This window comes from Ovis aries, chromosome 2 (genome assembly GCF_016772045.2).
Source record: "Ovis aries strain OAR_USU_Benz2616 breed Rambouillet chromosome 2, ARS-UI_Ramb_v3.0, whole genome shotgun sequence".
NCBI lineage: Eukaryota > Metazoa > Chordata > Mammalia > Artiodactyla > Bovidae > Ovis > Ovis aries.
This window is the reverse complement of record NC_056055.1, coordinates 37,902,044-37,914,479: the sequence shown is the minus strand read 5'-3', so window position 1 is coordinate 37,914,479 and position 12,436 is coordinate 37,902,044. Positions and strand designations below refer to the sequence as shown.

The window sequence follows — 12,436 nt, the reverse complement described above, 5'->3', positions numbered from 1 at the left end:
CCTGGCAGGTTACAATCCATGCATGGGTCACAGAGAGTTGGACATGACTGAGCAACTAGCAGTGAAGTGAATGAAAGCCAGCTTAAGAGAAAACTGGAACAAATGTTTTGGCCAACCCAATATAAGTATGGAGAACTTATAGGGAAATTCCCTGGTGGTTCAGTGGTTAGAAATGGGCTTCCTGGGAAGAAATCTCAGTGGTAAAGAATCTGCCTGCCAATGCAGAAGGCTTGGGTTTGATTCCTGGTCTGGGAAGATCCCCTGGGGAAGGAAATGCCAACCCACTCCGGTATTTTTGCTTGGGAAATCCCATGGACAGAGGAGGCTGGCAGGCTACAGTCCACGGGGTCACAAAAGCCTTAGCGACATGGACAACAACAACTGGTGGTTAGGACTCTGTGCTTTCACTGCCCAGGGTCTGGGTTCCATCCCAGGTTGGGGAACTAACATTCCATGGGTCACAGTCACACGGCCAAAGGAAAAAAGTATGGGGAACTTTTAGATATTGATTTTTCTTGAACAGAAGCTTATCTGATTTAAATGTAAATGTATGTAGACTACATGAGAAGCATGAGGTCATCTTCCTTATGTTTTATTTTGCCTTTTTCCCTCTGTCAGTTGTGCCCTCTTTATGGTGCAAAATAAATAAATAAAAAGAATAATTTCTGTTTACATTTATTCCCCATTTCATACTCTACAAAATGTTTCCCCATCTGCTATCTCCAGTCTCATCTTCACAGCAGCCTGGGGAGGGAGACAGAGCCAGACTTATCATCCCCATTTTGTGGTGTGGCCCAGTTTAAGGAAAGTGTCTTTTCTGAGCTCACAAAGTTGACACTGGCAAAGGAACCCCTGACTCCAGCCCCTTTTCTCTGCCTCTGACCAACTTCCAGTTGCTTTTTTTTTTTCATTAATTAACTTATTTATTTAGCTTCCCTGATAGCTCAGTTGATAAAGAATCCGCCTGCAATGAAGGAGATCTCAGTTCAATCCCTGTGTCAGGAAGATCCGCTGGAGAAGGGATAGGCTACTCACTCCAGTATTCTTGGGCTTCCCTGGTGGCTCAGCTGGTAAAGAATCCACCTGCAGTGCGGGAGACCTGGGTTCAATCTCTGTGTTGGGAAGATCTCCTGGAGAAAGGAAAGGCCTACCCACTCCAGTATTCTGGCCTGGAGAATTCCATGAACTGTATAGTCCATGGGGTCACAAAGAGTCACACACGACTGAGCGACTTTCACAACTTATTTATTTGACTGCAACACGTCTTAGTTGCAGCCATCGGGATCTTCAGTCTTCATTGGGGCATACGGGATCTTTAGTTTAGACATGTGGGACCTAGTTCCTTGACCAGGGATTGAACCTGGACCCCCTGCACTGGGAATACAGACATTCAGCCACTGGACCTCCAGGGAAGTCCTGAGGATTTTTCATTCTCTTTTTTTGTCTTTTAAACAAATGAATTTTTTTAAACAAATTTTTTTTTTTGGCTGTTCTGAATCTTCATTGCAGCACTTCTCTCATTGTGACACATAGACTTAGCTGCCCTGTGGCATGTGGGGTCTTAATTCCAAGACCAGGGATGGAACCTAGGCCCACTGCATTGGGCACTCAGAGTCTTAGCCACTGGACCACTTTGGAAAGTCCCAAAGTTGCAGCTTTTTGTTTTCATTTTGATCTCTCTCTCTTTCAGTATTTCTGAATTAGTTTCTCTCTGTTTTCCTCTATTTCAATTTTCCTCTCCCTCTTGCCTCAGACTAGAGTCAGCTTTGCAAGTCCAGACTTTTTCTCATTTCCAAAATCCACCATCAATAGCCCAACCCCTGCCCCAGGCCACTTGGAGCTCAGCGTCTCTGTAGAAAACAAACCCTTTCTTGATGCCAGGGTACAGATATTACCTCCGGGTGACACCTCCAGCTCTCCACCTGGCCTCAGATAAGATAAGGGTGGGGATCGGCACTATAAACAGGCCCCCATCAATCCCTGGCCCAGGCCCCAGCTCCCTCAGGCCACACAGCCCAGGATCAGCATGGCTGCCCGCCTGTGGATAGTTGCCCTGGCCTTGGCTGTTCTCTTCCTTGTGGACAGGGGTGAGTAGATGGAGCCTGGATTCTCTGTGGCTTGGTGTTGGTAGGTGAGCTTGGAATAGGGCAGAGGCAGGGCTTGGGTCACCCCGTGAGGCCTTGGCTTTTTGCATAAACCTTCTTTCTGCACCCTGGGCTAGGAGAAAAGAAATCCGAGTTCCAATCCTACCTCTGGCTCAGAATTGCAAAAATCCTCTGCCCTCATGGCTCAGATGGTAAAGAATCCACTTGCAATATGGGAAACCTGGGTTCCATCCCTGGATTGGGAAGATCTCCTGGAGGAGGGCATGGCAACCCACTCCAGTATTCTTGATGGGAGAATCCCATGGACAGAGGAGCCTGAAGGGCTATAGCCCATAAGATTGCAAAGAGTTGGACATAACTGAGCAACTAAGCACACACACACACACACACACACACACACACCCTCCTCTCTTGGGGCCTCTGTTTCTCCAGTTGTGACATAGGAGGTTGTTCTAGTTCAAAGCGACCCCGAGCAGCTACTGGGCTAGAGATTGGGGAGGCAGAGGGAGACAGTCTGTCTCTAGGGAGATTGACAAGTCTACTGGCTGCAGGGTGCTGGGTGCTGAAGGAAGCCTGGCCAGGTCGTCTGGGCTCCCATCTGCTCTGATAGGCTGTGGCTGTGGGGCTGAAGCAGTCATGTGAGTGCAAGGGAGCCCTTGCTCTGGGCTGAACACATGCTCCTGGAGTGGGGCCTGCTCAGAGGCTGGGTACCTCTGCAGTCTCACTTCTGCTGGGTATCAGGCCTTGTTCTGGGCCCTTAAAACTTATCAGCAAGCAAAACAGAAAAAAGAGCTGCCCTGATAGATATTAAGTTTAATGGGGTAGGATGGGGAGAATCAACAACCTATAAGATAGGTGCAATGTATGTTAAACAATATATATTAAACAGTATTTAGATGGTGATAAAGGCTAAGATATGCAGATAACACCAGCCTTATGGCAGAAAGTGAAGAGGAGCTAAAAAGGCTCTTGATGAAAGTGAAAGAGGAGAGTGAAAAAGTTGGCTTAAAGCGCAACATTCAGAAAACTAACATCATGGCATCCGGTCCCATCACTTCATGGGAAATAGATGGGAAACAGTGGAAACAGTGTCAGACTTTATTTTTTGGGGGGCTCCAAAATCACCGCAGATGGTGACTGCTGCCATGAAATTGAAAGATGCTTACTCCTTGGGAGAAAAGTTATGACCAACCTAGATAGTATATTCAAAAGCAGGGACATTACTTTGCAGACTAAGGTCCATCTAGTCAAGGCTATGGTTTTTCCTGTGGTCATGTATGGATGTGAGAGTTGGACTGTGAAGAAGGCTGAGCACTGAAGAATTGATGCTTTTGAACTGTGGTGTTGGAGAAGACTCTTGAGAGTCCTTTGGACTGCAAGGAGATCCAACCAGTCCATTCTGAAGGAGATCAACCCTGGGATTTCTTTGGAGGGAATGATGCTGAAGCTGAAACTCCAGTACTTTGGCCACCTCATGCGACGAGTTGACTCATTGGAAAAGACTCTGATGCTGGGAGGGATTGGGGGCAGTAGAAGGGGACGACCGAGGATGGGATGGCTGGATGGCATCACGGACTCGATGGACATGAGTCTGAGTGAACTCCGGGAGATGGTGATGGACAGGGAGGCCTGGCGTGCTGCGATTCATGGGGTCACAAAGAGTTGGACACAACTGAGCGACTGAACTGAAACTGAAAGGCTAAGAAAAAAAATATTGGGCAGGGTGATAGGGATTGAGAGGGGGTTGCAATGTTAGTGCAGGGGACTTCTCTCTGAGAGGCTGATATCTGAGCAATACTTGAAGGAGGTGGAGGCGTGAGCCATGGGTATATTTGAGAGAAGTGGTTTCCAGGCAGAGGCAACAGGCAGTGCAAAGGCCCTGAGGTAGAAGCATGTGTGGAATGTGGAGTATGGCAAGGAAGCCAGTGGGACTCGAAAGGAGTGAGGGGCAAGGTGCAGAGAGACAGGAGATGAGATGACATAGGCAACTGTGAACTATAATGGATAAAGCCTTGAAAGTCAGTGTAAGAACTTGGATCTTCCTGTGAGTGAAATGGGAGGTACTAAAGGGTGATGAGCAGGGTCATATGTTAAAAGGATTGCTTAGGTTGCTACCCTAAGAACAGAGTCAGAGAAGCAGGGAGACTCCTTAGGACATACCCAGACAAAGTCATGATGTTACAGGGTGGGTCTGAGCAGGACATCAGGAACACTGACCTCACGGTCAGTCTCACAGCCACTTCCCTGGCTGGGGACATAGACTAGAGACTGAAGCAATAGAGAATGGATCTGGAGACTCTGGCCCAGCACAGCCAGGTTACTCCCAGCCTGGCATCAATTCCCTGAGCAGTTCTCTTGTTGGGAACACCGAAGAGGCTGCCCTAAAGGGAGTCCTTTTGCCGATTTCAGATTCCTGCCTGGGCTATATGAGGAAGGGAGAAGGAAATTTGGGCCAAGGTCAAGGGCAGTTAGGGGTAAATGCAACTTCCCACATCATCCAGAAAGAAACTGACACCACAGAGGGACCAGCATAAACTGAGAGAGCCTGTTCCGGAAGAGTGAGCAGAGAAGAATGGCGGGGGCAGAGGGGCACAACAAGGAGGTGGATGAGGAAGTGGCCCAGGGGAAGTTTGGGATCATCTCACACAGTGCTGTCACCATAAGATGAAGAGTCTCAGTGGTCATGACACGGAGCCCTGGAAGGGCTTTATTCATTTTTTTAAATGCTTTCCCCCACCAACAATTAGGTACCATGAAATGCACACATCTTATCACTCAGCAAATCCTATTCAATGAGTTTTGATGAGGCATATACCTGTGTAACCCAGACCCCTATCAACAAACAGAACATTTCCATCACTCCAGAAATTTCCCTCATGCCAGTTCATCCCTGCCCCCACCCCACTCCCACCCCGGAGGCAACCCTGGCTCTGACATTTTTCCACCATAGATTAGTTTGCCTCCTCTAGAATGTCACACAGATGAAACCATACAGGATGCTGTCTTTTGTGTCTGGCTTCTTTGGCTCAGCGAGTTTTTGAGATTCAGCCATGTTGTTGCATGTTATCAGTTATTGCTTTGTTTTTACTGTTGAGTTGAGTCACACTCTATGTGTGCATCAGGGTTTATTCACTCTGCTGTTGGAGGACATTTGGACAATTTCCAGATTGGGTAATTATGACCTGGAGGCTTTTGAGCAGTGTGATGACAAGACTGGATTTGCATGTTGATGCCTAAACAGTGTACCAGTGGTGTTCCCTTCTTCCTCTCCACCTTGGAAATCTCTTGTAATAGCATCTCCAGAAAAACCTAAAACCAAGGGATGGTCACCCACCTCCAGGGATGGAGAACTCTCCACTTCTGGAGACAGCTTCTTTCGTTAATGCACAGCTCCCATTGAGAGAACATTCTGGAATCCACACCTGCCTCTTTGCAGCCTCTTCGTGCAGATGGGCTCTGCCTTGTGAAGTTAAGAAGAGTTCCTCTCTCCTTGGGCCTCAGGACAGCCCTTCAGAGACTTCAGGAAGCAGCCTGCCCTTCTTGAGTTTTTATGGACCCTTTCCCTACACCTGTGGCCTTAGATCCAGCTCCATTCCATTCCCTCCTCCACCCGTCACACTCACCAGTCACTCAGCAATTTGCTGAGGTCTTGTAAACAGTTCATCCAGACCTCAAAGGGCTGTGGGGCACAGCTGCATGTGTGGAGTGATAGAGCCATGGGAAAACCCAGCTCTGCCCTTAACAAACTGTGCTGCCTTACCTATGAACCTTTTGCACAGATTGGCCGAGTTCTCCGGGAAGCAGACCCTGGGATATGCGTATAGTTTGCAGGAGAGGGCTCAGGGGGAAACACCTGGGAGGGGAGAGGGACAGTGACTGCCATGCAGAGGAGCTGGGGTGGCCCTGGACATTGTTCTGAGATGAGGACTTCAGACCATTGTACCCAAATCACCCTGACATTGAATGTGGGTTGTTCCTGGGTAGGAATGCCACTTTGGGCAAGGCAGCTCCATTCTCCGAGGCTAATTCCTAGAAAAGCACTCACTGTGAGCAGCCCATGCTCCTGGCAGCTGAGGAAATGTGTGCCTCAGTCCTGTGGTGGGATCTGGGTCACAGACCTCGGCCTCCTCTCCTCCCTGTTACACAGCAGTGAGAAAGTTCTGAACAGTAGTCAAGATCGTGTATTATCAAGGCCTGGTACATAGTAACTGAATTATTTTCTTTTTCTTCTTCTTTTCAATATTTGTCCTTCGGTTAATTTATTTTTGGCTGTGCTGGGTTTTCATTGCTGTGCGTGGGTTTTCTCTAGGGAGGCCACTCTTTGTTGTGGTGGGCAGGCTTCTTGTTGCAGTAGCTTCTCTTGTTGCAGAGCACAGGCTCTAGGCGCGGGGCTCGGTAGCATCAGCTTGCAGACTCTGGGGTGCACGGACTTTAGTAGTTATGGTCCTCGGACAAGCCCAGTGGGATCTTACTAATGAGAAACAGACTAGATTTTAATCTCCCTAATTCTAGGCTTTCTGTCCCAGTTCTGACAATGTCATGTGAGCTTTCTGGGAGCCCTGTCTGTGACTCACTCACTACCTTTCCCTGAGGAATTCCAGATTGGGTGGTGGCTGGGATAGGTCCCTGAAGAAAGTGTCCTCAGACTCTGGTACCTGGGGCCTAGAGCCAACATCCCCTAATTTTTGCTTCTTTGCCTTTCAGAGGTGTCCGTGTCGGCAGAAAAGTTGGTTTTCTGGAGAATGGTAAGGCAGCTGCTCTTTCTGGCCTCAGGGCTGCTGTCCCGGCCTTCCTTCTCAAAGGGGAGCCCTCTCATCCATACTGGGAGACAAGGGATTTTCTTCTTTATGCTCCTTCTCAGACACCTTCAATGGTGCCACAGTGGCCAGGGCGGCCTCCTGAGGCTGCATGCTCCCTAGCTTAGCTCTTCCAGGCTGAGCAGGCCCAGTCAAAGCCTACACAGCTAATCAGTGCAGAATGCACGTCTCTCGGGCCTGGGGCCTTCACTGATGCACAGCACTGCCCCCCTCACTCCCCACCCCTACCCCAGGCCCCCATCCTAGTCCTGACCCTCAGGGCTAGCCTGAAACCCTTTTAGACAGAGCCTCAATTAGGCCTCCAGCCTCCTCATACCAGGGGCCTGATAGTCATGCAGGCCAGGGTGAGTTCAGGAGCCTCCAGGGAGGCAGGCTTCCTAGGAATGATGGCTGGTTCTCTTCTTGGGTCCTCAATAAGACCAGAATTTCTGTTAGACCCTGTGAAGAGTTGTGAGCCCATGAAGACAGATATTCACCTGGTAGCCCGCATACTTGGGCTCAGCAGATATAGGTACATCCTTATGCACACAGCCACAGCCACACATGGTCAGGCACACACGCACATACACACACAAGCAAACGTGCCATGGGGCCCTGCATGCTTGGTTTCATGTTCTTCGGACCCATACTGGGGCCTTCTTGAATCTGGCTCCTCCCTGGAGCCCCCTCAGCCCTTTTCCAAGCAGAGCCCCTTGGTACTTCCTGCCTCCGAATCCCTGAGTGTTTCTCTCTCCCACAGCCCATCTGTGAACACATGGTAGAGTCTCCAGTCTGCCCCCAGACATATGACCCGGTCTGTGGCACTGATGGGGTCACGTATGAGAGTGAATGCAAGCTCTGCTTGGCTCGGATGTAAGTCCACCCCTGCATTCCCCCGGGCTATCTTGGGTGGGCTCCATCTGTGGTGCATACGAGTATGAAAGGAGCAGGACCTGACCTGTCTCCTCCTTTACTCATACTTGGCCTGGGACAAGTCCTCCAACATTTGCTCGTAACAGAATGAGTGCAAGTAAAATCAAAAGAAGGCACGTGGTTCCAAGCAGAAAGCCCACTAGTGGGGTACTGGGGGTGAGGGCAGAAACCCTGAGTCCTTTTCCTTGTTCTGCCCCCCGACTACATGACCTTACTTGTTCATTTATTCCTCCAGCCAACAATTATTTATTGAACACTTACTCTGCTCTAGGCACTGGGGATACAATAGGATATAGAAAGCTAGACAGCATTACCAGCTCCTGGGGGCAATGGTCAGTCTAAGACAGAAGCCAAGCTGACAGTCAGCCAGTTGCAGCACAGAACGCTAAAGGCTCAGATAGGGGTGCACAGGGCACTGTGGGTGCCAGGCCAGGGCAGGGAAGACTTCCCAGGACAAGGGACATCTCAGCTTAGCCCTGAGGGATAAGTAGGAACTAGGTTGGAGAAAGAATCAACAAGGAAAGGTAATTCCAAGTAGAAAAATGAGTTTGGAAAGATCTAGAAGAAAGTTTATATTGGAGGAAAAATAAGAAGTTGGATATGCTAGAGTATAAAGTGTAAAGGAGAATGGGGGAGAGACAAGAAATGAGTCTAGAGTGAGAAGGCCAGAACATGACCTTGGTCATCAGATCTCCTATTTGGTTTCATTTCTTCATTCATTGGAGAAGGCAACAGCAAACTACTCCAGTATTCTTTCTTTGAGAATCCCATGGACAGAGGAGCCTGGCCAGCTACAGTCCGTGGGATTGCAAAGAGTCAGACATGACTGAGCGACTAACGCACTTCATTCATAAGATCTTGCGCTGTCCAGCACTAAGTGAGATCACAGAAGAGAAGTTGCTGACAGTTGCAACACTCTAGAGAGATGGGCAGGAGAGCAGCAAGGACACTGTCCTAACTTAGAAAAAGATCATGATAATTAAGGACTCATGCTTCCATTGGGAGTAGAACCCACAGGCTGTGAGATTGGATGTGAGGGGTTGGGGTGGGTGGTGGGCAGGAAGGAAGCAAGAGCAACATGCTGGTTTCTAACTTGTAGGCTGGGGCAGCTGGGGATGCCATGTTGGTGGGGGCTGGGGGTGTGCAGCAGGCTGTGGGGCAATGATGTTTGTGGACAGTGGAGCCTCTGGGACATCCCAGAGGTGATACACAGTCAACAATTGCATGAACAGGCCTGAAGTTGAAGACAGAGGTCCAGGCCAGACAGATATGCAGCCAGCAGCACATAGAGGTGGCTGAAAGCCCAGGCAGCTGCAACCTCCCAGGGGGAGGGTTTACATAGTGAGAAACAGTAGAAGGATATGCCCAGGGAGACCTGGGATCTCCCCTGCACTGTACACTGAGTGGGCAGAGCTCAGCAGGGAGTCGGGACAGACTGGGCCGGGGTTCCTGAAGGGTATGTTACACATCCTGAGGAGCTGACCTCATTCTCGTCTGCTGTGACCCTAGAAAACACAGACAGGACATCCAGATCCTGAAGGATGGGAAATGCTGACCCCTCCAGAGCCTCTTAAGCCGTGAAGTTTCAGGCTAGAGAACCGTGGTGGGCGCGCAGGATGAGACATGAAATAAAGATTCAGTTCAACCCAGCCAATGGCTCAGTGTTTTGGGGAAGTGTTTTGGGGGATTCTGGGAAGGCAGAATTCTGGGGATTCTGGGAAGGCGGATTCTGGAGGATGGGGGAATTTGGCCCTGTCTTCCCTACTCTGAATCTGATGTCCTCTCTATCACTCTGAGGGCTCCTCAGCCTTGTCACATGTTCCCCTGGAAGTCCCAGGTATCTTCTGCCTTCTTGAGGGGGCCAATCTGGCCTGTCACTTAGGTCAAGAACCTAACTGAAATCTGTACTCTCTGCCACTGCAAGGCCCAGCCTCAGCCTTTGAGAGGCTCCCACCCCCCTCACAGCTTTCTCCCTGGGCTATACCAGCACCCCGAATCTCACTCACACACATGCATACAGACCCGCACACGTCAACACTACCATGGCTGACATTCGGGGGGTGTTCACCATACATCTGACTGCTCATTACAGTATTGCTCTAGGTCTATGACTGATGACAACAGATGCTCCCCAGGCCCTGGGGTGCCCTCCTGCTCCCTGGCCAACCACAGCAAGAGGGCTTCCAGACCCTGTCTGCTCTCTTGGTCAACACCCACTCTGGTTGTTAAACATGTTGACACTGGACACACTGCACACAGGGCTCACAGGGACACACAGCTTTCAGGAATCCACCATAGACAGAGATCCTGTGGGACATGTCAGGGACCCCCACTCTCTTGGCCAAGGCTTATAGGAGGAGCCTCTCTGGTAGAGGTGGTGGTGGTGGAAGAAGGCTCGAAAGGGGCTTGGTCAGGCAGGAGTAGCATCACACAGACCCTGACTCCTGCTCTAGGGTAGGCAGCAAGAGCAGGAAACGCTCAGTGGGAAAATCCACACTGCGAGGAGAGTGGGGGCAGGGAAGACGGGACCCATCAATTCCTGGACCACTAAAACGGGAACCTAGGCAGGAATTGTTGACAGGTCTGCAGGGGCCGGGGCCCCAAGAGGCCATCTGTAAGGTTCTTCTACTGCTGGTAACATAAACTTGTTTCCTACCTGCATAGGGACGGTACAGGATGAAGTTTGGCTGTGACAGACCAAAAAGCCAAAATAACAGTGGTTTCAACAGCTAGAAGTTTTCTCTCACACACAGACCTAGGTAGTATGCTGATTTCATGTTGCTTGTATACTGTGACTCTGCCATCCGTATCAGTTTCCACCCCACTGCTCCAATTCCAGTAGTCATGTCTACACACAGGCTGGAGGGGTGGGGAAGGGCACTGTATGCCTCTGACAATGCTTCCCATAAGATGCATGCTGGGGACTTCCCTGGTGGTCCAGTGGTTAAGACTCCACACTTCCAAAGCAGGCAGAGCAGGTTTGACCCCTGGTTGGCAAAATAAGATCCCTCGTGTCAAGTGGTGCAGCCAAAAGATTATTAAGAAAAAAAAAAGATGCACACACTGCCTACAACCCACTGGGTCAAATGTACCCTCTTGGCCATACTAGTGCAAAAAAGACTGGGAATACTATTTTCTCTGGCTGGCCACGTGCTAAGCTGAAAATTAGTTCCCTCAGTGTAGGAAGAGAGTGGATAATTTAAGTCTCTACCCTAAGTGGCATGTAAGTCTCTACCCTAAGTGGGAAGCCCCTCTTACACTCAGGTGATGGATCTCAGCCAAGTTTCTCCCTAGTGACCCTCTCCTCCCTTAGGTTTCCACTCACAGGATGAGGAATCACAAAGGTTAAGCAATGTGCCAGGACATCACACAGAAAGACCTAACTCCCCGCTTTCAGTTCAGTTCAGTTCAGTCACTCAGTCGTGTCCGACTCTTTGTGACCCCATGAATCGCAGCACGCCAGGCCTCCCTGTCCATCACCAACTCCCGGAGTTTACTCAGACTCACGTCCATTGAGTCAGTGATGCCATCCAGCCATCTCATCCTCTGTCGTCCCCTTCTCCTCCTGCCCCCAATCCCTCCCAGCATCAGAGTCTTTTCCAGTGAGTCAATTCTTCACATGAGGTAGCCAAAGTACTGGAGTTTCAGCTTCAGCATCATTCCTTCCAAAGAAATCCCACAGCTGATCCCCTTCGGAATGGACTGGTTGGATCTCCTTGCAGTCCAAGGGACTCTCAAGAGTCTTCTCCAACACCACAGTTCAAAAGCATCAATTCTTCAGTGATCAGCCTTCTTCACAGTCCAACTCTCACATCCATACATGACCACAGGAAAAACCACAGCCTTGACTAGACGGACCTTTGTTGGCAAAGTAATGTCTCTGTTTTTCAATATGCTGTCTAGGTTGGTCATAACTTTTCTTCCAAGGAGTAAGCGTCTTTTAATTTCATGGTTGCAGTCACCATCTGCGGCGATTTTGGAGCCCCAAAAAATAAAGTCTGACACTGTTTCCACTGTTTCCCCATCTATTTCCCATGAAGTGATAGGACCAGATGCCACAATCTTCATTTTCTGAATGTTGGGCTTTAAGCCAACTTTTTCACTCTCCACTTACACTTTCATCAAGAGGCTTTTAGTTCCTCTTCACTTTCTGCCATAAAGGTGGTATCATCTGCATATCTGAGGTTATTGATATTTCTCCCGGCAATCTGGATTCCAGCTTGTGCTTCATCCAGCCCAGCGTTTCTCATGATGTATTCTGCATATAAGTTAAATAAGCAGGGTGACAATATACAGCCTTGACGTACTCCTTTTCCTATTTGGAACCAGTCTGTTGTTCCATGTCCAGATCTAACTGTTGCTTCCTGACCTGTATATAGGTTTCTCAAGAGGCAGGTCAGGTGCTCTGGTATTCCCATCTCTTTCAGAATTTTCCACAGTTTATTGTGATCCACACAGTCAAAGGCTTTGGTATAGTCAATAAAGCAGAAATAGATGTTTTTCTGGAACTCTCTTGCTTTATCAATGATCCAGCGGATGTTGGCAATTTGATCTCTGGTTCCTCTGCCTTCTCTAAAACCAGCTTGAACATCTGGAAGTTCA

The 12,436-nt window shown here is 49.3% G+C and overlaps 1 protein-coding gene across 1 annotated transcript; it reads left to right on the top strand.

Annotated features, from left to right (window-relative positions):
- Positions 1-1,987: 1,987 nt before the first annotated feature.
- SPINK4 (serine peptidase inhibitor Kazal type 4) lies at positions 1,988-9,483 on the top strand. Its single transcript, XM_004004147.5, has 4 exons — positions 1,988-2,087; positions 6,810-6,850; positions 7,662-7,774; positions 9,344-9,483. The coding sequence occupies exons 1-4, from the start codon at positions 2,027-2,029 to the stop codon at positions 9,387-9,389; spliced, it is 261 nt and encodes an 86-aa protein (XP_004004196.1). The 5' UTR covers positions 1,988-2,026; the 3' UTR covers positions 9,390-9,483.
- The last annotated feature ends 2,953 nt before the right edge of the window (positions 9,484-12,436 follow it).

Excerpts from the sequence above, each read along its gene's own strand:
- SPINK4 (XM_004004147.5), top strand. The coding sequence starts at position 2,027 with ATGGCTGCCCGCCTGTGGATAGTTGCCCTGGCCTTGGCTGTTCTCTTC. Across the intron at positions 2,088-6,809 it reads TCTCTTCCTTGTGGACAGGG|AGGTGTCCGTGTCGGCAGAA; the intron begins GTGAGTAGATGG and ends TTTGCCTTTCAG. Across the intron at positions 7,775-9,343 it reads AAGCTCTGCTTGGCTCGGAT|AAAACACAGACAGGACATCC; the intron begins GTAAGTCCACCC and ends CTGTGACCCTAG.